The 27,052-nt window shown below is 40.5% G+C and overlaps 1 protein-coding gene across 1 annotated transcript in view; it reads right to left on the reverse strand.

Moving 5' to 3' along the window:
- The window catches only part of astn1 (astrotactin 1), a 2,216,244-nt gene that overhangs the window by 1,334,249 nt on the left and 854,943 nt on the right, over positions 1–27,052 (reverse strand). The window contains exon 6 of the mRNA XM_060829548.1: positions 2,624–2,770. Coding sequence (XP_060685531.1) covers positions 2,624–2,770 — 147 coding nt within the window. The remainder of the gene's footprint in view (positions 1–2,623; positions 2,771–27,052) is intronic.

The raw sequence follows: 27,052 nt of genomic DNA on the forward strand, positions 1-27,052 counted from the left end.
TAAGTCTGTTGCATTGCACAGGATTTAACACCTTCTGGAAGTCCATGTAGACCTTCATTGGCCCTTTCTACTACTTCATAAAAACCTCTTCCAGAAACTGAGTTTGTGCTGGCACTTCCTAATTAACCCACCATTTTCCATGTGATGGCTAATTTCATCCTGAAAAATGGTTCCCAGAATATCTCCAACATTAAACTGAATGGTTTGTAATTGCAGGGCTTACCCTTACAACTGTTACTGTAAAAAGGCACAATGACTGCAAACCTCCAGTCCTCTGTCACTTCCCTTGAGACTGGAGAAGACTGAAAGTATTTGCCAGTGACACTGCAATTTCCAATCACATCCCTTTCAATATCCTTGCATGCATCTCATCCAACTCCGATATCCTGTCAACTTTCAAATCCAACAACATCTCCATCCCTTCCTCCTTACCAACTTTGAATGCTTCTATAGACAGAGTTCCATCTTCTGTTAGCATGGACTGGGAGTATCTCAGCCATACTTCTTCCCTCCATGTGCACATCCCCTTCCTTAGTCCTTAATTGGCCATATACCTCCTTTGACCACAGTTTTACTATTTATTATTACAGATGTCAAGTAAAGCATACAATGTAGAATCAGGATGAAAACAAAGAGATCAGAGGTTGATGTGAAAGCATATCAGAAAATTGAAGAGGGAATATGAGAAAACAATAGAAGCCTTTGGGATCCCCATAATGTTTGCTGCCATTGTTTTCTCATATTCCCTCTTCAATTTTCTGATCTGCTTTCACATCAACCTCTGATCTCTTTGTTTTCATCCTGATTCTACATTGTATGCTTTACTTGACATCTGTAATAATCATGTTATTTCCTTTCTTTCATTTGTTTAGCCTTTTTCATCCAGGGAGCTGTAGATCTGTTTGCCCTACCTTTCTCTTTTGAGAGAACATACTGGAGCTAAACCATTTCTTGTTTTGAAGGTTTCTGAAGGCACATTGAACAGTTACAGTCCTTCCTGCCAATCTTTCCTTCCATGTTTGATCCATCTCTATTCTTGTGGCTCTCCTCTGGTCAATTATTTTTACTCTGGATTGATCATTCACATTCTCCAGCATTACGCCAAACGTTACGATACAATGAACGCTGTCTCTGAAATAGTCCTCCACCAAAACGTGATCCACTTGGTGGACACTATTTGAAAACCAACTGCACCAGTGTATCTTTACTGATCAGAATGGACACATATAGCTGTGAGAAATTTTCCAGAATGCCATGTGGGCACACTCTGTCCTTTAAATAATCATGGCCCCGGTCTACATTTGGTAGTCAAGTTCTCCACTATAACTACTCCATTATGTTTACACCACTCACCAGTTTTTCTGCAGATTTGTTCCTCTAAATCCTCCTGACCAGTTCATGGTCTGCAGACTACACTGAGCAAGTGTTTGTGTTCTTTATTTTGATTCCATCAACAAACTTCTTGGACATGCAAAAGAAATCCTCTTTCACCAGCACTGCAATGATCTTTTTGATAATTTCTACCACTCTCCATCCTTTCCTTCATTTTTTTTTAACCTTTATTGTACACCTGGTAAATAGGAACACTTGACAAGCCAACCCGGCCTTTCTTGATCCAGGTCGTTATTATTGCCATAACATCATATTTCTAACAGAATTTGCCTCCAACAGGAAGGTTTTTCCATTCTATTTGTTGAAGTGTGATGAGCCTGATCATCCACAGGATTCCAACTCTGAGATGTCTGAGGGAAGTTTTCCAATCTTACACTTGCCGCCCATGATACGGTGGCACAGTCTTCCGGGAGGCAGTGTTCTCACTCTTTGCCTCCTTGATCACCATTCCAGTCAGCCTGAAGACGACAGCCCAATCATCAGACAGTCAGTAGCTCTGGAGATGTGGCAATGCCCTCAGGAGTGAGGGGTAGGTAGAGCTGATTGAGGCAGACAGGAGTCACAGGAATGCTTCAACATAAAGACTTGCCCAGTGACAGCCCAATAGGACAAACCAGAAAAAGTGGCAAAGAACTCAACTTATCTTGCAAACTTCAAAATGGAGTTTCAAGATGACTATCACATTTCGGTCACATGAGCTTTTCTTTGGGCAGGTTTTTCCCTCTGGAGAGGGGGGACTGCTCTGCTCAATACAGACATCAGGATGTAGGGGACACTTGTCTGCATCTATTTTTCATTGACAGATCTGCAACCCTTCATATTCTTCAGTATCACTCAAGCATGGGACCTCTGGATCTGATATCCCCCTGAATTAGCACCCAATTCCATCTGGAGTCCCTATGTTTGAGGAGTGCACTTTGACATTGTCAAAATGCCAGTAGCAGCACCAAACGGCCCATGAAAATGGGGCCTCAATCAACTGAATTGGTTGACTGCCTCAATGGAGCGGGCTGCTGACTCACCAGACTGCCCAAAGGAATCCCCCTGTGGGCGAGAAAGCAACCTCTGCTTTGCAGCTCCCCATAATTTTCCTGGCTCCTCCACCTCGAGCCCTGACATTGTGGCCCAGGAAAACCCAGTCCATAGTTCCCTAGCCAAAGCATCAAAAATATACATGCCCTACATAGCATCCTCTAATGCATTGAACCGACAACAGATCTTATGTACTTACCATCTGCAATGAGATGTTCTGGGACATGGAGAACAACTTTGACAGACAAAGGACAGTTCAGATGTGAGCCGTAAACCAGTCCAATTACACAGCCAATCACACTTATCAGCGTAAGGGTAGTTTTATTGATAGGGCTGCGAGGAGAACCTGCAAGCAAGAACAAATGGGGAAAAATAATTAATTACAAATACAGTTGAAATTGCACAGATTTATGTTTTGATACTGAGGAGAACAAGGAACCTATTTCACAACCTATTTCCAAATGGGTGCAAATCAATATTTATAATTGCATAAATCTAACAGCAACATATAGCACTTCATATAACCAAAATTATTGTTGGTTAAATACATATTCCTGGCTAATTTAGGTTTGTAGGTGCAGGAGTCTAAAATACTCCTCAGCATCATGAAGAGAGAGGGGGAGAAATCGTCAGGTAGCATTTTTCTTGTAACTGTAATATGATGACTGTTTCTGGAACAAACACAGGAACGGTTCGTCTAAGTTGGTCAGCAACCTATCGATAATCTTACCCCAGTTTGTCATCTTCCCTAAATTTAATATTTACCCTAGTCTATTACCTTATACCAGCCTATTATTTTGTGTCTGTCCATTATTGTATACCAGTCTATAACCTTACCTATGTTTGATAAAGTGCTGTTAAGGGTGGAGCAAAGAAAGGGAATAAGTAACTACCTGTCAAAGTTGTAGGACTTCACTGAGACTTGACAAACAATGTAAGTCATAGAGTCATACAACATGGAAACAGACCCTTTGTTAAACAAGCCCATGCTGAACGTAACTCCAAATTAAACTAGTCCCACCTGCCTGCTCCTAGCCCACACCCCTCCAAACCTTCCATGTTCATGTATCTATCCAAATTTCTTTTAAACTTTGTAATTGTACCCACATCTACTTCTTCCTCAGGAAGTTCATTCCACATGCAAACCATCCTCTGTGTTAAAAATGTTGCCCCTCATGTCTTTTTTAAATTTCTTCTCACCTCTAAATCTCCCATCCTAGGGAAAAGACAACAACTATTAATGTTATCTGTATCCCGCATCATTTTATCAACTTGTATAAGATAGCCTCTCAACCTCCGATGCTCCAATGAACAAAATCCCAGCCTACCTTTGTAATTTAAACCTTCCATACTTGGCAACATCCTGGTAGATCTCCTCTGAAACCTCTTTAGCTTAATAATAGCCTTCCTATAACTGGGCAATCAGAACTGCACACACCAATGTCCTTTACAATTTCAATGTGACTTCCCAACTCATATACTCTGAGCAATGAAGTCAAGTGTACCACTCATCTTTTTAATCACCCTGTCTATATATGACACAGCTTTGAAAGAATTATGTACCTGAACCCGTAGGTCTCTCTGTTCCACAACACTACCCAAGGCCGTACCATTAGTTGTATAAGCCCTATTATTATCTGTTGTACCAAAATGCAATATCTCGTATTTATCCAGATTAAACTCCTCAAAGTATTCAATCATAATTAGACCGGCTTGTAGAAAATCATTGATTTATATTCAAATGTTTTGAATGCACTCTCAAGAAAACAGTATATTCAGAAGTAAATGTTACATATTGGCAAGAAAAACCTGAAGTTGTGTTTTGCGTCTGATTGATGATGTTGGTTAATGTTCCATCTTCTTCTTGCTGGAACCAGCTTGTCACACCGATGAAAGTATATATAGTGATGACATCAGCAGAAATTAATGCTGCACCTTTATTTTAGACAATAATCTGAAACATTCAGTTTCAATAATACCAAAGAATATCCTGAAGTGCAGTTTTACCCCAGTTTCTTTAATAATTGGCAGGATCACATAACAGAGCAGAATCCAACAGCATACTGGACCAAGCGATCAAGATATTGGCCTGAACTTCCCTGAGAAGTTGGAATTCCTGCTGCCCAGGGGTACAAGTGACAATTAACTGGTCACAGGTGGGACTGACATTTAATTGCTCCCAAAAGCTGGCCTTTCATTAGTGCCCTGTAAGCAGTATCAATGCCAATGTTATCACCAGGGAGTGGGAGTCTCAATGCCAAAGCACATTTTCTCTGGGAGGAAGTTGAGCAAAGCAAGTCGGCCCCAGTGATCTGGGTGGAATCATGATGATGGAGGTCCCTACGAATGAGGGTGGTCATTGTTGCCATTCCTTCTGGATCTTGGAGCAATCATCAAAGAGGGAACCACCCCAGGAAGTCCAATGTGAAACTGCCAAGGCTGTGTTACAAAGATTCCTGTCAGGAGCAGTGGGAAGACATCAAGGCCCTGTCCTGTATCTTTCCCTGCCTTACTGCCAGTCTTCCAGGTCATTTTCAATTCATGGGGAAAACCTCACCTCTTTTAAAGTTAATTAGAGACTCCAAAAAGATTAGAATTTTCTGTTTCGGATCATTTAAGGTGCATTCTTGACTCTGATAAACAGGACCCTGACCTTCCCGTAATCAGTCATTTTAACATAGCATCCTGCTGGCATGCCCACATGGCTGTCCACAGTACCCTGCAGTGTTCTCGTGAATCACAGCGCAAACTGGAGGAACAACATCTCACCTTCAGACTAAGCACTTCACAGCCTTCTAGACCTAATACTCAGATCAACACCTTCAGATTGTGAAACCACTCCCATGTCTTCCCTTTCTTTCAGCTTGCTACATTTTGTTATCATATCCCCTCTCCCCTCTCCCCACCTCAGTGGGACCATGTGTCCTTTCAAGTCTGGCAGTTCGACACACCACTATCCTGCACTCTCATATTCCGATCACTTAATCTGCACTATCAACATACTTTGTCCTACACACACTACCCCTACAACACCCTCTACATCCCCAAAACCTATAGCAAGAATGGTGTTCCCTCCACACTTCAGCTCTGATGAACAGTCGTCCAGACTCAAAACGTTAGCTTGCTCTCTATCCATGGAAGTTTTCAGTGGAGCTAATCAATCCCTGATGGACAATTATCAGATTATTAAAACTTTCTTCCTGTACACAGTTAGGTTCTATAAATCTGTTGCTGTTCACTTCTTTATTACTCCATTTTATATCAAATGGTGTAACCTGACTGAAGCTCTTATGTCACTCATAATTTTTTATGGAGCAAAGTGGATTATTTCTATTTCACTCAAACTGTTATTGAAGCATTTTATCAACATCTCTACTCAAGAAAAAGTTAATCTCATGTAAAATTCTGCCCCCTATTTTTGGCCAAAAAATCTGGAATTTTCCATATATCTCGTGTAAAAGTTCTTCACAGATAACAAAGCTAAAAATCACACAACACCAGGCTATAGTCCAACAGATTTGTTTGGAAGCACCTATTACCTGGTGCTGTGTGATTTTTAAAATTTGTACACCCCTGTCCAACAACAGAACCCCCAAATCATCACCAGATTATCATTTGAAAGTCAAGGTATTATCTTGTACATAAATATATGATGAGGAAATTAATATCTTTTTCACGTCACTGATCTGTGAATGGACCATTGATTCATGGAGGTAAATAAAAGCTGACATGATTTTCAAATCAGAGCTGAAAATGAGTTGCTGGAAAAGCACAGCAGGTCAGGCAGCATCCAAGGAACAGGAATTTCCTGTTCGTTGGATGCTGCCTGACCTGCTGCGCTTTTCCAGCAACTCATTTTCAGCTCTGATCTCCAGCATCTGCAGACCTCACTTTCTCCTCGATGATTTTCCAATCATTCAAGAAATGTAGAATTTCGAATGCATTGGATGGGACAGAGGACGATTATCTGTGGGATGACATAGATGTACACAGAGTGGGTGATGTGCTACCTCTAACTACAGACAGGGAAGATGAAGAGGATCCTCCTAATGATTATGCAGCTTTATTCTGTGCTGAAGATATTGGACAGTGTGAATTTGCAGAATTTTAATGAACTTTTGCATTTGGCATGTTTAACTTAAGTTGTACCATGTAATTGTAATTTAAGTCCATATTATACTTCTACTTCACTTTTTGTATGTATTAATAAAACCTTACTAATTTATTTTTGCTTCTATTGTCTTTATCTGGTAATTACTGCAATTCATTGTGTTTTTGTTTCATTATTCATTTAGAGATCAATTGGGCTTCTGCTCATCATATGGCATTTTGGACTGTAGCATGAATTTCAGCTCCTCAAAAGTAGAATCCATGTAATAGTCTAAAGAATGTGACTTTTACACAAGTATATACGGTATTTTGCTTGTTGTTAAATTTTCCTTCAAGTAAATAGTCTGAAACTGCACAACAACTGCCAGAAGTTTCACCACTGCTTCCCATGCTAGCTTTTCAGAGATTTCTTTCCTCAAAGGGATTGAATTTAATTTGGGTATTTGGAAATCAGTCCTTCTTCAGGGTAGTTGATCTGAATTTATCCCCTTGGCTGAACTTTTCTCACCATATTTTCTTTTTTGTTAAAACCTCATTTCTCCTACTAATGACTATTAAATGCTTTTGCTGACATACATCTATTTTCATTGGTTTCTCAAGTTTTTTTATTCCATTATGGTAGCTGTTCAGCTCTATGGCTCTTCTGACTGCCATCTGGTATTAAAGTTTCACTCATGATTTCTTTAAAAAAAAGGATTTTTAGGTTCCGCTCTTCATCAAAGTCTCCCAGGTCTGTTTCATGCTTTTCACATCTGAACCATCTTTTTTAGGCAGAAGATCTCATTACTACCATCAGCTTGAGTCTTGTGGCATTGCACCAATATCCATTCATGTGAAGTATTGTTTTTATTTTCTCCCTCTCTCATTTAATTGATGTGAGATTGCCAATCCAGCTGATATCTCTGCTGAGTAAGTGGCTGCGCTTCGAACTGTCTGTAGCCTTGACAGCAAACTATTCTTCACATCTGACTGCCTGATGTCTGTAGTAGGGAGAGAACAGGGGCAGAAACACATATGCGACTGTCGCCCTTCGTGATCATAGTTGCCCTAAGTTAACACATCTGGCTAATGTTGTCTGGCAGTCTATATCCAAGATGGATCCATGAGATGAGTTCAAGACACACTGGTCAACAAAAAGGCAGGGAACTCAATTTCCAGACCTTGGTTTCTTTAGAACTCTGTTAATAGCACTTCAATTCTAAACATTTGATAGATAGAAATCCAAGATTTACCAGGTTCAAATCTTACTTTCAGATTCTTCAGAATATTTGCTAAACTCCAATTATTTCCCATCTTACATCTGTAGATCTGACTTCATCGACTCTTGCTGTTTATGACCAGTAGAGACCAGCTTTGTAACCTATGTGTAAGGTTTCCAACAGGATGCAGTGGCATTGTGGTAATGTCATTGGACTCGCAATCCCAAATCCCAGGCCAAATTTCTGGGCACATGAGTCTGAATCTCAGAGTCATATAGCATGGAAAAAGACCCTTCAGTCCAACTCATCCATGCCAACCAGGTTTCTAAGCTGAACTATTCCCACTTGCCTGTGTTTGAGTCATGTCCTTTTGAACTTTTACTATCCATGTATCTGTCAAAATGTCTTTTAAATGTTGCAATTGTATTCACCTCTACCACTTCCTCTGGCAGCTTGTTCCATTTATTCACCATTCTCTGTGTAAAACAGTTGTCCCTTGGGTCCATTTTATGTCCTTCCTCTCTTACCTTAAACCTTGCTTTAGACACCCCTATTCTGGGGAAAAGAACTCTTCACCTTAGTATGCCTCTCACGATTTTATAAATTTCTTTATGGTCACCCCTCAACCTCCAATGCTCCAAGGAAGAAAGTCCCAGCCTCTCTCGATAATTTAAACCCACTAGTCTCAGCAACATCCTTGTAAATCTTCTCTGTACCCTTTCCAGTTTATTTATATCCTTCCTGTATCTGGGAATTGTGCATAGTACACCAAAAGTGGTTTCACCAATATCTTGTATAGCTGCAACATGATGTCCCAACTCCGAAACTTAGCCCTCTGACCAATGAAGGAAAGCATTCCAAATGCCTTCTTCACTACCTTGACTACCTGTGTTGCCATTTCCAAGGAACTATGTACCATCACCCCTAGATTTGTTTGCTCAACAAGGCTTCCCAGGAGCCTGTTATTAACTTTATTAGTCTGCTCTGGTTTGTCTTTCCAAAATGCATTTATCAAAATTAAATTCCAGCTACCACTCCTACATCTATTGGCCCCACTGATCATAGTCCCATTGTTCTCTGAGGTAACCTCCTTCAACCGTCAAGTTTACCATCAACTTTCATGTCATCTGCAAACTTACTAAATGTTTATGTAAATGATGAACATTAGTGGATCCAGCACCAATCCTTGCAAAACATCGCTGGTCACAGGCCTCCAGTCCGAACAACAACCCTTGACCACCACCATCAAAACCATTTTGTATCCATATGATCTAACCTTACAAAGCAGTCAACCATGTGGAACCTTGTCAAAGGCCTTGCTAAATCAATTTGGACAACGTTTACTGTTCTGCCTTCATCTATGTTCTCAGTCATCTCTTCAAAACACTCAAATTTTGAGAGACATGATTTTGCATTCATTAAGCCATGCTGACTTTACCGAAATCATGCCTTGCTTTTGAAAGTGCTCGCAGACCCTATCTCGCAGAATCCTTTCCAACAACTTACCCACTACTAACGTAAAGGCCCACCAATCTATAGTTCCCTGGTTTTACCTTGAGCCTTTCTTAAATAATGGCACAACATTAACCACCATCCAGTCTTCCATACCTCCCTGCTGGCTGTCAATGATAGAAATATCTCTGCTAGAGAGCCCCGCAATTTCTTCCCTAGCTACCCACAATGTCCTGGTATACATCTGATGGTCCTGGGGATTTATTTAGCTTTACACGTTTTAAGACCTCCATCACCTCCATTTCTGTAATGTGAACTCTTTCAAGAGGTAGCAATATATTTCCCAAGTTCCCCAGCTTTTATGTCTTTCTCCATGGTACATATTGTTGTAAAATATTTGTTCAGTATCTCTTCTGGTTCCACACACATATGGCCTTGTTGATCTTTGAGGAGCTCTATTCTCTCCCTACTTGCTCTTTTATCCTTAATTTACTTGTAGAATCTCTTTAGATTCTCATTGACTATGGCTATCTCATCTCACCTTTTTGCCCTCCTGAGTTCCCTTTAAGTGTACTCCTATTCGCCCTACATTCCTCAAGGGATTCACTTGATCTGAGCTGTCTATATCTGACATATGCCTCCTTAGTTTTCCTAACCAGAGCTTCAATATCTCTAGTTATCCAATGTTCCCTAATCCTACCAACCTTGTCCTTCACACGAACAGGAACATATGGGGCCTGAACTTGCATTATCTCAGTTCTGAAAGCCTTCCACTTGCCAGTCATCCCTTTATCTGTGAACAGCCTAACCCAACCAACTTTTAAAAGTTCCCGTCTGAACTGGCATTGCTCCAAATTAGAACTATAATTTTTACAACAAGCCTATCCTTTTTCGTAACAATGTAGTTTGTATTGAATGGAAAAAAAATCTTGAATAGAGTGCTGGCCTAATCATTACCATTGTCATTGTTATAAGACCCACCTGGTTCATTCATACCTTTTCAGAAAGGATATCTGCTGTCCTTACCTGGTCTGGCCTACATGTGACTCCAACCCATAGCAATGGCCTTGACACTTAACTCCCCTCTGGGCAAACAGATTTGGGAAATAAATGCTGGACTAGTCAGCAACACGCATATTTTGTAAATGAATGAGAAGAACAGGTTTCTAAAACTCTTAAACAACACTTTATCTTGCTTTCTGCCTGTCTTTCCTGACAAATGGCTTGAATTTCCATATTGCTTTCTGAACCCCCATGCCACTAAATCAGCAAGTCTGATGTTGGTCAGCCTGTTAATAAAAATGATTTATTTAATCCAAAATACATCCTCTCCAATCTTAAGTGTGATTTACCTTTGCCACAACCTAAGTAATGCATCTGATGATCATATAGTGTCAGCTCCTTGTGCCATCTGTCCAAATTTCCATTTACTATTAAAAAAAACAGCGATTATCAAGATCAGCTGAGTCTGGTTTATATTTTTTGAATAACAACTCGGATTGCAAGCAGAGTAGCACTGTGCAAACCATCTAAATAGATCACATAAAGTTTGAGAGGTATGGAAGTTGACAGACTCTGGAAGGTGCTCGTTCATCTACATCAATTTATAATAGTGTATTCACAATGCAGTCAAACATCAGCATTATACCGTCTCATGCAAGCATGGGAGAGCACTAATAAATAAGCTACTATCATACATGTCAGATATTTTAAATTATATCAGAATCTCAAGTAAACTTCATTCTTGGCATATCAGTTTAAGATTAATTGCCTTGTAATGATACGAATTAATAATTTCATGACAGCATAACTGCAAGAGAACCATCCCAACCTCTGAGATACAAATCATATTATCAAAGCAGGTTTTTGATTCAATATTTTAACTTGTGTTCAAAGTTATTGATTTTGTCACACAGCTACTTTAAGGCCCATTTCTCCACACTCATTTCATTGCTGTGACATTGGCTAGCTTCATAACATTGGGTGAACGAGTGAAGATCAAATGCAACAGCAGCTGAAGTGTCATAAAGATGACATATTTTATCAGCAGGAGCCTTACAGAAACAAACAAAGTAATTCTACAGGAACTGGAACAAAATAAAAGAATTTCACTGGCAATAGCTGACATACAATTCTCATCTTTAATATTTACAAGTTATTAATCCCACAGGTTACCTATTATTGTGATCTATCATTAGGTTGTTGTGTTTTCTTTTACCTTCAAGGGGTTTTTTGTACTTAAAGAGGCAAAGTCCCCCTAAAATAAGAACTAAGTCTGGATAATGAAGCAGTGAATGCTCCTAATATGTACATATATTGTACAATCACAGGCATTTCAGTGTCTGGGCTAATGCCAAGTTATTTGGTTATAAATAGTTGCATACTTCTATCAGCATATCATACTTCAAGTGGTTCCAGTTAAGATGGAGAATGAGGCCTTTATACAGCCCTTAAAGGGGCAGCATGCTGGCTCAGTGGTGAGCACTGCTCCCACACAGCACCGATAACCCGGGTGCCTGTATGGAGTTTGCACATTCTCCCTGCGTCTGCGTGGGTTTCCTCCGGGTGCTCAGGTTTCCTCCCACAGTCCAAAGATGTGCAGGTGAGATGGATTAGCCTTGGTAATTTGCCCATCGTGTCCAGGGATGCGCAAGCTAGGTGGATTAGCCTCGGTAAATGCAGGAATAGGGTAAGGGGGCAGGTCTGGATGAGATGCTCAAAGGAGGGCCAGTTTGTCTCCAAATGTCTTGCTCCCACACTATCGGGAGTCTATGGTTCTATAATCTCGGGTCTCATGCTATAATGCAGTGACGACATCATGAGGAGCTCCAGTGGCACCTGATTCTCCAGGCAGTGAATTTGGTTGTCACTTCATAAACATCACTTCGACAATCACTTGCATTTTATTATGTTGTAACCTGACAAGGAATTTCATGAGAATGTAAGTGGAAGGAAATTACAAGCATCAAGGCAAAGGAGGAGACCTTTGGTTAGGTGACCGTAAGCTTCGTCAAAAGGTTAGAATTTTGGAGTGTTTTGAAGACAGAAACTAGGTGGAAAAAGAGAAAGGTTTACTAAGGGAATTCCAAAGCTTTGAATCATTATAGACGAAGACATGACTAAAAATGGAGGCATGCTGGAAACCAGGAATGGATAATACCAAGAATTTAGACTTTGCAGTGGTTTTGTTCCAACTGAATGGCTTGCAAAGTATTTCAGAGGGTATTTAAGAGTTAACCGTATTGATGTGGACTGGAGTTACATATAGACAAGACAAAGGAATTAATTAACTAGATGGGCATTTATAACAATTTGCAATAGTGACTTGGGCACTATTAAGCTAACTTGCCAGAAATTTAATGCATATCTCTACCTTTCCTGAATGTATTCAAATTCATGAGCCACAATGTTTGCCAGTGGCTATCGATTACTAGATTAGGGACATCACCACCATAACCACCATGAAGGAAGAGTTACTATCCTGAACATCAAGGCAGAATTCGACTGAGTGTCATATCAAGGTCCTTGAGCAAAACTGAATTCAATACTATTGGGAAAATCTTTCCACTGGTTAGAGACATACCTAACAGAAAGGGAAATTGTTGAAGTCAACCACCTCAAGGACATTACTCCAAGAGTTCTTCATGGGAGTGTTCTTGGCCAAAACATCTCTGCTGCTTCATCAATGACCTTCCTTCCATCATAAAAGCCAAAGTGGAAATGATTGCAATGTGTTCAACACAGTTCGCAATGTTTCAGATACTGAACCAGTCCATGTTCAACTACAGCAAGAACTGGACAAGATTCAGGTTTGGGCTGACAAAGTGACACGGCGTGAAGACAACATACGGCCTGAGGGACCTGGTGAGAATCAGGTGTGCAGCCCCGGAGATTAGATATGAGAGGCATTACCTTACATGGAAAGGGGACCCTTAGAGGAGGCACCTCTCTTCCCACTCTATGTTGAATAATCTGCCAGGATCCCCCCTCCCACTAAATTTCCTCTTGTCAGCCTCAAATAAAGACAAGGCACAACATGTCTCAAGTGGCCAATACTTGGAAGTATTATGAACCAGGGGAGAATGGTGGAGAACTTCAAAAGGACAGCGAAAACTCAATGGAATGGGCAGCCAAGTGATGGGTGGAAATTAATGCAGTCTCGTGCAAAGTAATTCATTTTGGAGGGAAAAACAGCAGAGCAAAGACAGCTCTAAAGAGGATGTGGGAATTGAGGAACCTGTGTTCATATTTGCATTAATCATTGAAGATGGCAGCACAGGTTGAGAGAGTTAGTGTAAAACACTAGCTCATCCTCAGTTGGAATATTATGTCCAGTTCTAGATACCACTCTTTGGAAAGGATGTGAAGTATTGGAGAGGGTGCAGAAAAGATTCATGAGAATGGATCCAGGGATGACAGAAAGATAGAAAGGCACCCATTCTCTTTTGTTGAAGAATGTCAATGGCAGGGAACATGTTTTAATGGTAAAAGGCGGAAGGTTTAGGGAGGATATGAGGAAAAGACTTTTCACTCATAGAGTGATGGGTATGCACTGCCTAGGTGCCTAGGAGGGTAGTCAAAGAAGAAACCCTCACAACCTTTCACAAGTACTTGGATGAGCAACGTCAAAACATTCAAGGCCAAGAATGGAAAATAGGACGAGTGTAGATTGACAGTAGTTTTGTTGTAGATGCAGGCACTTTGGGCTCAAAATCCTTTTCTGGACTGAAGACTGAGAGTTAAAAATCACACAATAACAGGTTATAGTCCAACAGGTTTATTTGGAAGCACTAACTTTCGGAGTGTTGCTTCTTCATCAGGCGATTGTGGAGTATAAGATAATAAAATACAAAATTTATTGCAAAAGTTGTCAGTGTGATGCAACTGAAATGATATATTGAAATGATATATTCATAGAATCCATGTAAGATTATGTAAACCCTTATTTTTAGAAATAGAATCAGTCTGAACCTTGGGACACAGACAGACGGATTTTATCCTTACACCTTCAATGCATTATCTGAGCTGACATGGCACCTACTGTTAAAGTTCACTTGAGAACGTAACTTTAAAAAAGTTCTTGGATTTCTATATGAAAGAACTGAAACCAACTTGGTCCTTCTAAAAGTTGAGAGAGTTAACAAGCAATCCAGGTCTTTTTCAATGTATAATTTCAGTTGCATCACACTGTAAACGTTTGCTGTAAATTCTGTGTCTTACAACCTTATACTCCACAACCACCTGACTTAGGAGCAACACTCTGAAAACCAGTGCTTCCAAATTAACCTGTTGGACTATAACTTGGTGTTGCATGATTTTTAACTTTGTACACCCCAGTCCAATGCCGAGAGAGTTGATAGAGCAATTCAAAATCATGAAGGGTGAGTAGATAAGAAGTGGTGGAAGGATTGAGAGATATAGAGCATGATGTAGCATACTTGGCAAATAAGCAATGATGACACGAGATAAAATCTTTTCACTCAGGTGTGTTTAGGATTCAGAATGTGCAGCCTGAGTGTGGTGGAAGCAAGGTCAATCAAACTTTTCAACGAGAACTTCGTCATTGTCTGAAAAGAAAACATTTTCAGAGGAAATGCACAGGAGTGAACAAAGCGCAAATATGATAGACTGCATAGCCTCCTTTTGTGAAGTAACCGTTCAATAATTCTCTGTTGAGCAGACTGGAATATTATAATTAAGCATAGAATGACCCAAACTTGAATTGTAATCATCACCAAATCCGAAGCGTGAAAACCTTCATCTACCAACAGAATGTGTTCAAAGTCTGTCATTTATCTTTGTTATCTAAAAATACCATTACATCTTCAATAATATGTTTATTACATGATTAAAAAATGGCAAAGTTTACTTTGAAGAAAAGGACACGTTTTCCAACTTGCACCACTTATCATGGATAATTATATATGGTATCCCAATGAATTCTAAGAAGTCATCCAGCTTTCTCAATTTTAAAAACTCCTGATTGCTCGAAGTTCCTGATATTAAGTTTTGTAGTAAAATGCATTAGCAACAACCTCAAAGCATCTCTCTGCCTGTAGTTAAATCTGGCCTTCTCTTTATTTTTATCCAAATATTGCCATCTATTTGCTGCTTATTGCCTCATCTATGAAAAACCAATTCAGTTAGAATTTGGGGATACCACCTGATGAGCCACCTGATGAAGGAGCAGTGGTCCGAAAGCTAGTGCTTCCAATTAAACCTGTTGGACTATAACCCGGTGTTGTGTGATTTTTAACCACAATTCAGTTATTATTTATGGTGAATGGGTTTTCAAAAGATCTTTTCTTAGAAAATCTCAAAACTCTTGCTTTGCTTCAGATTGCTATCCACTAGGAGGTTGAGCTTTTTGGTGGCCAGCTGACATTTCTCATAACATATTTGTAAATTTATAAATTGCTTTGAACTTAATATGATCCAACACCAAGTACACCACATCTGGCAAAAGGCAATCCTTCCACCAAGCTTTATCTTTCTTTGACTTCAGGGGTAAGCTTTCTTGCTTTTATGTTCTCTTTTATGTTAAATGTAAACGAGCTGTTTGACTGAGGGTAATAAGATGCTGGCAAAATCTTGCAAGTATATTGTTCCTGTTTTCTCTGCAAGTGAAACTGTTGGAGATCAAGACACATAAGGCAATGTTAGAGCTAGCTGCAGAATTATCAAACTTAATTGCTTTGAGAGAAGGTTGAACATCCTAAGTTTTGTAAATATTTCTGAAATAGAGGAATTCAGGACATAGATTCAAATGACAGCTGAGGAATTTCAAAGAGAATGTGTAGAACACACAGAGCATCTGTTACATTTAAAATTACAAAGAGAATGGAATGGCAATTAAAAACGAAGCACATTCAATGATAATAAAATTTTTACAAATGTTCACCACTAAGCTTTCAGACAATCTGGTGTAAGAATAATTCAAAGGGAGGAGTTGCACCACACTGAGCGTAAGTACCACCATATAGTTGAAGTTACAGCAGACTAACTAAACTACCACACAAAATTACACAACACTACTTTTAAGAATGTGAGTCAATCTTGTGAGCGCATGGGTATGAATAAGTGAAGATAAATTAGCTCCTACATAATGTAATCACAAGAGCAGAACCTGGTATATCCAGGATTAATGTACATGGTAATGTTTAATAAACAGTTACTTTGAAGTCTAAGTCCAAAGTCAGTTTTTTACTTTGCCTTCTCCTTGGCAAGACTGCCTTGAAAGTAAACTCGCTGTGCGGCATCAAACCACACGATAAAAGATGGATCAGTTGTTGTCTGTAGCAGATACAAGCTCGAAAATAACAAAAATCAAACAAGGTTGCACATCCAACTACCCCTCCTCATCAAACTTTTGCTGATGTTGTAAATAGATCTCTTTCAGGTAATAAAACAAAGAACTTCAGATACTGGAGATATGAAAGAAACAAAATAAAGCAAGAAAAATATATAGTTGCTGGAGAAGTTCAGCAGGGGTCACACATGGCTCAGCAGTTAGCACTGCTACATTGCAGACCCAGGGCCCTGGGTTCGATTCCACCTCGAGTGACAGTTGTGTGGAGTTTGCATGTTCTCCCCACATCTGCGTGGGATTCCTCTGGGTGCTCCGGTTTCCTTCCACAGTCCAAATATGTAGAGGTTAGATGGACTGGCGATACTAAATTGCTCATTGTGTTCAGGGACATGCAGGTTGAATGTGTTAGCCATGGGAAATGTAGGGTTACAGGGAGAGAGTAAGAGGATGGGTCTGGGTGGGATGTTCTGAGAACTTGTCGGGCCAAATGGCCTGTTTCCACTCTGTTGGGATTCGACATCTGGCAGCATCAGTAGAGAGAAAACAGACATTACATTTCAGGTTCTTTCATTCCTTATGCCTGTTATAACTGTACTAATAGCAATCCTACATCATCAGATTTGATTTTGTCCTTTGCTTCGTAGCAACTGCAGTATGAAATTACAACTAGCTTAACATAAGCATTTTTGCTGACTTGCAGAGGGGTCGAAACATTAGCTGCTTTGTATAAGGATGAACATAAGCATTTTTCTGTCACTTATCTTGAGGTTAACTATGTATACTTCACCATTTCTTGTCTGAGAACACCCTTTACATTATTTTTCACTCAGCATTTTTTACCACGTTTTGAACTTGCTTTGAATGCTTGCCTGCCCAGCACAGTAATTACAATTATTCTTTACACGTAATTTTTACCAGTCATATGCTTCATCATAATTACATTATGTAATCTGCAAACTAATGAGATATAATATTTTTTCATGGATTGTCCTCCATTTTTTGCAGCACCTTTATTCTGGTATATGCATAGTGAAACGTGTTTTTCCTCCTTCAGTGCTGTTTTTTTGTAAATTTCAAGCATTTGCAGTTGGGGATACAGAGTGATTTACCCTGAGCATCTTTCTGTCTTCATGAGCCTGTTTCCAAGCCCAGCTTATTACAGCTTTGTTCTTTTACATAATTTTATTGGAGAGTGATTGATTGATGTTTTCTTCCGTGGTTTAAAAGCACATGCTAAATACATCTTTGAAACAACATATCCTTCTGGACTGTGAAATACTCTAATCATCATTATCATTAAGAGCTTTTGGTTCCACATACACATTGTCATTAGGTATCTCTGAATTTGAACACTCTCTCACATCCAACAATACAAGGGCCTCAAATTCACACTTGCTCCTAAGTGGCACACATTAATCTTCATCCATTTTTCATACTTGTGCATTGGATCCAGTAGTGTCCAACGTTCCATTTTACCTCAGTGTTGGCACAATGTAAAAAATTTCAGCTGATGAGAAACCAACTTTTCGAAGACTGACTGTGAAGCTATGCAGATAAATCAATTTACTTCCCCATGTTTAGCAACTGTCGTCCAGAGGACAGAAACAACTGCAGGAATTATAGTTGATTTCTTCCTCTGTTGTCCAAAATAGCCAAGGCTTATAACAACTGAGCAACTTACATACTAGTTGGGATTACTGAGCTCAACCTAGACAAAAGATCATCCATTTACATGCAGTTAAAACTCAACCCCACCCCCCCCCAAAAAAAAACAAGTTCTAGAACCTTCTTGGTCCATGGTTCAACTTATTATTTTGTTTTAAATCTTTGACCGTCATGCTCATCCACTGGAGGATTGGAAAATGCTTATGTCTTGACCATACGCAATGAATGAGCTAAAGAAGAGTCTCAAATCACAGGCTTTTTGGTAGATGGAGCAGAGTGGATCCAGAGCAAATAACTTACGTTATTTTTCTCTCCTTCTATGCCACATCTCTGCCTCTATGTTCAGGCATTGGGACTCAAATGATGCATGTTGACGACATGTCGCCAACTTGGAGAAAGCTCCTTGCAGTCGTGAAGGTCAATAACCCTGCAATTCAAATCACATTTTTGGCCATTTGAAAGTTGACAGACAAGACCAGTCAGGGGCTATCCAGAAACAGTGTCCAGTACACTGAAATTCATTTTGCAGGATTTTGTCTGAATGCTTGTGGACATAGATTCAAGATGGATGCTAGTATTTGTTGAACAGTCCTCCCATTAAACCTGGAGGATGTGGCCGAAGTTAGACCACAAGACCATAAGACCATAAGGCATAGGAGTGGAAGTAAGGCCATTCAGCCCATCGAGTCCACTCTGTCATTCAATCATGGCTGATGGGTATTTCAACTCCACTTGCCAGCGTTCTTCCTGTACCCCTTAATTCCTCGAACAACAAGTATCTATCAATCTCTGCCTTGAAGACATTTAGTGTCCCGGCCTCCACTGTACCCTGTGGCAATGAATTCCACAGGCCCAACACTCTCTGGCTGAAGAAATGTCTCCGCATTTCTGTTCTGAATTGACCCCCTCTAATTCTAAGACTGTGTCCATGGGTTCTAGTCTCCTCGCCTAATGGAAACAATTTCCTAGCGTCCACCCTTTCCAAACCAAGTTGTTGAAATCTCTCTCATAAAATCTCATGTGATGCTGATACACAATTCAGATCTCAGTAAAGTACAGGAGTACAGTGAGAACAACTACTCTGAACAATCGCACTTTTGCTGACTTTCAGAGGTCTCTAAACATTTGCTGCTTTGTGGAAGGATGACAGTTTTGTATCCCGCCAGACGCGCTCCAGACCAGGAGGATTGCTGGGTGGCTGAGGAAAGGAAGAGTACTTGGACACGCAAAGAGAGATGACATGGCAGAAGAGACAGGGACTCCTAGGTGTGGTGGCCCCGGAGTGGGGGCTACTGGCATCAGTGAGGCTTCAACAGAGCCAAGAAATCCTAGTTGCTGTAGGCCCGGAGTGAGGTGGTGGAGGCCTGCCCTGGGATCTGTGGCAGGGACTCCTGGTTGTGGTAGGCCTGGAGCAGGGGTCCCCTGGTTATCAATAAGACAGTGGTGGACAGTGGACCTGGGGGCTCCTGCTGCTGGACCAGTGTGGGTCCAGCACGGAACCTGGTACTGATGGCGATGAGGACATGGCACCTGAAGAGTGGCGACTCTGACATTGGTGGGTACGGCGCAGGCGATGGAGGGGTAGCAACACAGGTGTCTTTGGTCAGCTGGCTCTGGACTCATGGTGGAGGCTGCAGAAGGAAGATGGACTTTCTTCCAACATTATCTTTTTATTCTTAAAATGTTCAGATAGTGTCGGACTGTGGTGACAGTTGAAGTTTTTCACTGTTTTGCTGTATTGCTCATTGTGGAGTGCAAGCAACAATATATCATCATCATCATTCCGATGAACTGGCGCAACAGGCCCAGGGTAGGATCTCCACATCAGTAGTGGCCTTTTGAGAGAGGCAACTGCCAAGATATAGGAAGTGCTCAACATATTCCAGGGAACCTTCTTCTGTTGTGCCAGTTCATCCAAATGATGATGATGATATATTGTTGCTTGCACTCCACAATGAACAACACAGCAAAACAGAGTGATAAACTTCAACTGTCGCCACAGTCCGGTGCAATCTGAATATTTTAAGAATAAAAAGAAAATCCTGGAAGAAAGTCCATCTTTCTTCTGCAGCCTCCACCATGAGTCCAGACACCTTTGCATCAGTATTTACTGTGGAAAAGGATATGGAAGATATAGACTGCAGGGAAATAGATGGTGACATCTTGCAAAATGTCCATATTACAGAGGAGGAAGTGCTGGATGTCTTGAAATGGGTAAAGGTGGATAAATCCCCAGGACCTGATCAGGTGTACCCAAGAACTCTGTGGGAAGCTAGAGAAGTGATTGCTGGGCCTCTTGCTGAAATATTTGTATCATTGATAATCACTGGTGAGGTGCCGGAAGACAGGAGGTTGGCTAACATGGTGCCACTGTTTAAAAAGGGTGATAAGGACAAGCCAGGGAACTATAGAACAGTGAGCCTGACGGTGGTGGGCAAGTTGTTGGAGGGAATCCTGAGGGACAGGATGTACATGTATTTGGAAAGGCAAGGACTGATTAGGGATAATCAACATGGCTTTGTGCATGGGAAATCATGCCTCACAAACTTGATTGATTTTTGAGGAAGTAACAAAGAATATTGATGAGGGCAGAGTGGTAGATGTGATCTATATGGACTTCAGTAAGGTGTTCGACAAGGTTCCCCATGGGAGACTGATTAACAAGGTTAGATCTCATGGAATACTAGGAGAACTAGCCATTTGGATGCAGAACTTGCTCAAAGGTAGTAGACAGGGGGTGGTGGTGGAAGGTTGTTTTTCAGACTGGAGGTCTGTGACCAGTGGAGTGCCACAAGGATCAGTGCTGGGTCCTCTACTGTTTGTCATTTACATAAATGATTTGGATGCGAGCATAAGAGGTACAGTTAGTAAGTTTTCAGATGACACCAAAATCGGAGGTGTAGTGGACAGCGAAGAGGTTACCTCAGATTACAACAGGATCTGGACCAGATGGGTCAATGGGCTGAGAAGTGGCAGATGGAGTTTAATTCAGATAAATGCGAGGTGCTGCATTTTGGGAAAGCAAATCTTAGCAGGACTTATACACTTAATGGTAAGGTCCTGAGGAGTGTTGCTGAACAAAGAGACCTTGCAGTGCAGGTTTTAGCTCCTTGAAAGTGGAGTCGCAGGTAGATAGGATAGTGAAGAAGGCGTTTGGTATGCTTTCCTTTATTGGTCAGAGTATTGAGTACAGGAGTTGGGAGGTCATGTTGCGGCTCGACAGGATATTGGTTAGACCACTTTAGGAATATTGCATGCAATTCTGGTCTCGTTCCTATCGGAAAAATGTTGTGAAACTTGAAAGTGTTCAGAAAAGATTTACAAGGATGTTGCCAGGATTGGAGGATTTGTGTTATAGGGAGAGGCTGAACAGGCTGGGGCCGTTTTTCCTGGAGCGTCGGAGGTTGAGGGGTGACCTTATAGAGGTTTACAAAATTATGAGGGGCATGGTTAGGGTAAATAGGCAAAGTCTTTTCCCTGGTGTCTGGGAGTCCAGAACTAGAGGGGATAGGTTTAGGGTGAGAGGGGAAAGATATAAAAGAGACCTAAGGGGCAACCTTTTCACACAGAGGGTGGTACGTGTATGGAATGAGCTGCCAGAGGAAGTGGCGGAGTCTGGTACAGTTGCAACATTTAAGAGGCATTTGGATGGGTATATGAATAGGAAGGGTTTGGAGGGATATCGGAGGGGTTCTGACAGGTGGGACTAGATCGGGTTGGGATATCTGGTCGGCATGGACTGGTTGGACTGAAGGGTCTGTTTCCATGCTGTACATCTCTATGACTCTATAACATATATGGGTGGTGGATCAGTTGAGTATTCATATTTGGGTTGGTAGGAGTCTTGTTTTGGCAGCATTCAAGGACAGATTAAGTCACTTATGTGTAGAATTAGCAAGATCAAAATCTGGTGCAGTGCAGTCATCTGTAAACAGTGGACCATGTATACACAAGTGGAGATCAATTCATTTTTGGCTTGGAGATGATTGAGGTTAAAGAAGTTTCTGTGTGGACCGTACTTAACACCAGAGGGCAGATGATCTTCACTGAAGTGAAGAGTCATTGCCAGCATGGAGGTCTGTGTGACGACAGTCCTGATGTTGAAGATGTCTGTTTCAGATTTCCCAGTCAAGAAAGTTGCAGTCATATCACCATGAGAAATCACTAGCAGGATTGTGATGAACTTTCTTGGACACCCAAATCATTGAAACACAGTGCACAGAGCCTCGTAAAGTGCCAAGTCAAAAACGTTCTTCAGGTCAATTAATGCAGAGTATCCGGCGTTGTACTCAACAGTAAAGAACAGACGAAATGTTAGAATACTCATGAATGATCTCAAGAGTGACTGCCTGGAAAGAAGAACTGCAATCTTATCATGTAAGCTATCAAGACTCTAATATGATATCGGCGCCCTCAGTGTGACCCATCTTCCCGAGGACACGTTGGCTGCAGGAACAAGCAGGGGCTACACGTTGTACTGAAAACAAAAGGATGACAGTCACTCACATGTTCACAGTTGTGGTTGTTCCACTCAGAACTGGAGTTTACGTGCACGATCAGAACATTACACTGTTCTGAATGAAAGACATTGTTTCGTGGTTTGCATCAGTGTTGGATTTTGAAACAAAGAATTTTAACTCAAACCCAATTCTATGTTGCTAATAATTTTGAAACAGGGAAAATATTGTGATGTATTATGTTACAATTCTTCTGTGATTTTATTATAAACATTTATTTGTTTGAACCCACCAACAGACCAAGCACCTCGGTGAGTTGTAAAATGTTTGAAGCACCATTTATGAACTAAATACAGACACCCTACAATCTATACACATTAGGTTCCTTTAATGCCCCTTTTCAATGACAATAAAATCAGCGCCTACGTTCAAAGGTTAAGATAAAATTTAGCAACCATTTCAAATGCCATGGAATCTGAACTCTAATTACTTTATAAGAGTGACTCATTATGGTGTACAGCCACACATAACAGCTAAAATGTTGCTGTTATGACTAGATCATCAGACTCACTTCTTGACATTTAATAAGTCCAGCAGTGAGCAGTCTCTCTCAGATTTCATCACTGACTCTTTTAACCTGCAGTTATAAAACTGTAACTTAATGGTGCTGCTGTGGAACATTATGAAACAGATGCTGCCCCCGTTCCCCCCATTTCTAAGATTACACTTGCTTCTTCTGTCAGTTTTCATGTGTTATTCAATTTCTCCACTCCCTTCTTCTATATTTTAACCTCTGTTTCCCTATTTTCTCTTTACTCAGTCTGTGATAAATCCCAGATTTGTCAAACATCAAATGGTTGACAAGTGCACTTTCAGCACTGTTATTTCTTCAAAGTTATATCTGCATTCCCAAAGTGCAAAACTTGAAGTTTAGGAAACAAAGACAACATGGGCAACACTTTAACAGAATAGTGAGTCCGAGCAGTGAGGTTGGAAATTGAGGATGGGGCATGAATTGTGTTTCAGGATCGACAATGGGCTTGGAATGTATCTGTATTAGTTCTCTAACTCAGGCATGGTTTGGTGCATAACTTGCTGCTTTTGGGCTTCCTAATAGACAAGAATGTGCAAGCATGGGGGCGTCGAGAACAGAGAAAGGATATTTAGTTAAAGGGACGATGACAAATGGTGGAGAGTTTGAACTCTAACTGCTTTAGTAATGATAAGAATGTTTCAGGGAGCTGGGGAAGTTATCCCCTATCCTGTTCTCCTCTCTGGGGATCCTGCTGTGGCATCTGAGGACCTGAAATGAATTGCTGCTTCCCAAGGATGGGAGAAGGAAGCTGCCCTCTCAACCCAACAAGACCTGGATAGAAGTGGCTGAGGACAAGAATAGAACAAGTGTGGTCCCTCAAACTTGGATAATGCAGCTTTGTTAATATTGTAAGATCAGGAACTATGTGCAGCATCTCACTGCAATTCCCAAACCCTTACTTCCTCAATGTCTTCCAATACAGCAGTCCTCAGGCCCACACAGCATACAGCTTTTTTTCCCCTTTATATCTCCCTCTCTCTCAGAAGCTCCCTGGATCTAAACAACTCTTCTTCATCATCATCTTATTGCCCTCTTGTACCCATTGCATCACAATCAATCTCCACATTTGGTATTGTTCCCGGTTCTGGACACAATTTACATTTCAAAACTCTGAGCAGCGAACCAGGAGTGACCCCTCAGTGATAGCTACTGAGGCTGACAAACCCAGTCTACCATGAAGGAGACTGCAGATGTAATTTCCACCCTCTTATGAAAGCCCAAGGCTCAGGATATATTCAAATATTTGGAAAATGACATTGTGTGTGTGTGTGTGTGTGTGTGTGTGGCTGTAGCCCCTGTGTTGGAGTTTAACATTCTTCAAGCCAGATTCCTATGTCCTTCTTCTCCACCCTCCTGTGGTGTGGCAAGTGATAGAGAGGAGAAAGCAGTTAAATGTGCCTTTGGCATAGGCCCTACTTTTTGTGGTGTCATTAATGATACTGGTTCTACTCCTCTTGTTACTCAACTCAGATCCTTGGTAAAGCGAATAAAATGTTCCCATTCCACACTCAAGGTCACTAGCAATCCGGAGGGATTCTTACGACAATTGGTAATAGTTTCATCACTAAGACAAAATCAGTTGCACATCTATTAATTACATTTCAATTCCACTAGTTGTGATTGTACAATCTGGACCCACATCTCCAGAACCTTAACCCTGGGGTCTGGGTTACTAATTCAGTTGTGTTATTGCTGCATCATTTCCCCACATCAGTTTCATGAATCAATCACTACCAACTATGCTCGTCTTATTGATCTGGCTACTTCTAAACCAGCCGGTACACTGACTGTTAATCCAGAATCCCAAACTAAACGATTGCTTAAATCTTTAAAAGTCTGACCCAAAGTCTCCAAAGAGGCCTCCCATTCGATTGTGAACGTGTACCTCACCGAAACTTAGAAACTGCGGGATCAATTCAGGTTTCAGGCTGGCTATACATTTTTGGTTTAAACTCTTTGTCGACACCCATATCCAAACCATCTTGGCCACTGAAATTCTTTGCAATCAGTCTGGCACCATTCTTTGTTTCACTCTGTGCTGAGGTCCTGCAGCAGCCTTTAATTGTGTTTATTTTTTTTTCCTTTCACTTCCTGCATCAGTGTGCTATCTACCAAGTGTTAAATGCATAACCATGCATGGGACCAAGAAGGTCAAAAAAAGTTTTAAAGATTGTAATCCAATAGAGTAATCTGGGTGATTTATAAAAAAAGCAATTCATCCTTCTGAATGCATTACAGACTATTATCCAATTGACAAATAGGTCAGGTTTCTTTTTTAAACATTTGCCAGATGCCACTTCAGATTGTAACTCTATTGACTGTGATATACAGACTAAGCATAGGACAATGAATACAAGAAATGAGTTACAAATTGTAACTAATTCATACGATTTAATTTTAGGATAATAGAAGGCAGATGACACTAAGGTAGAAATGGTCAAGTTCAGCCCAATAAGCTGTAATTTAGTTGAATGACTCAAAGGGTCTATTAAGGAATAAGAGATAACTTAAAGCTATTACAAATCATTAATTTCACATTTGGGGTCAGGTTACTTCATAAATCATAGTCCTGAAATGAGGCAGGAACCTGCAGTTTGCCTAATATTAGTTGTGGGGTAACGCTTCAGTAAAGGATGCTATTAATGATCATTTTACAAAGAACAGAGACCATTAAAGATGGTTAATACAGAGACATTGAGTCTTATAAATATGCTGGCCTTCTTCTTCAGCAGGTAAGCTAATTGGTTAACTTGGGAATTCAAGTGTGATAGGCAATTTGGATTTAATACTTATTCTATACAAGGGTGTGGGAAATACTTCTTATAATACTGGAGAGTCTCACACAGCAAACTACATGGATTGCTGATAAGCTTGAAGGGGATTGATAACATTAAAAATAGCTTAGGCAAATTAAGTAAATAGGAAAGAACAAAAAGATTTTAACTAATAGAAGAAAACTATGCATTTGAAAACAGTAGAGGCATTTCAACCTGAGCAATATATTTCCAACAGTGAAGATCGAAGAAGAAACAGGAGTTTCATGTGAATATTAAGCATAAATGAGGCCATATTTCTTACACTTCATTATTGATATTGGGCATTCTACCACCAAGAAGACTTTATTCAATCACTATGACTCACACTTTGGTTTCTCACGGAGATTTTGCAAAGAACAATAAATCTACAGAGGGTGCAGGCTTGAACTTATTCTACATTGTTATTAACTCAATGTTTCCACCTGCATCTAATTCTAAGGACCACACCTTTTTATTTCTGTACTTTCATGGACTGAAATAAGAAAGAATTGTTTTAAAAGCAAAGATTTTTGTGGTTTTATTTTTGAAAATGAAGTAATCTGACTCTCCTGGCAAATATTGTTTAAATAGCTACTTGAACAAGTAGTAGTTGAAAATTAGGTTGTAGATGAACTGGAGCTGATGGGTTCCGCATTCAGATGTTGTCCTGGTTGGTAAATGGAAACTTATTGGTCTATGGACTAGTGATCATTTATACATGACAATGGTCTTCTGCCTGCCAACAACCGTGTGACTGGTGCTCAGGCAACTGAATGGTGTGGGGCCAGCAATAAGATATTGAAAAGTGCTCAGATTTCAACCTCTGCTCTTGTTTTTTTTTTGCAGACCGATGGATTCTCAGGTGTAGATAGACTGAAAGCTGGTTCTATTACACTGGGCAGAAAAAAGCCACCACTTTGCATTCAATCACCAAGCTGGTGAGGATGGAACCGCTATTGAAAGGAAATGGAGATGCTGGTGGTGGACTGGACAATCAAAGGTTGAAATCCAACAGGCTTAATTGAAATCACAAACTTAAGGGGCAT

The sequence above is a fragment of the Hemiscyllium ocellatum genome, chromosome 9 (genome assembly GCF_020745735.1).
Source record: "Hemiscyllium ocellatum isolate sHemOce1 chromosome 9, sHemOce1.pat.X.cur, whole genome shotgun sequence".
In the NCBI taxonomy this organism is placed as follows: Eukaryota; Metazoa; Chordata; class Chondrichthyes; order Orectolobiformes; family Hemiscylliidae; genus Hemiscyllium; species Hemiscyllium ocellatum.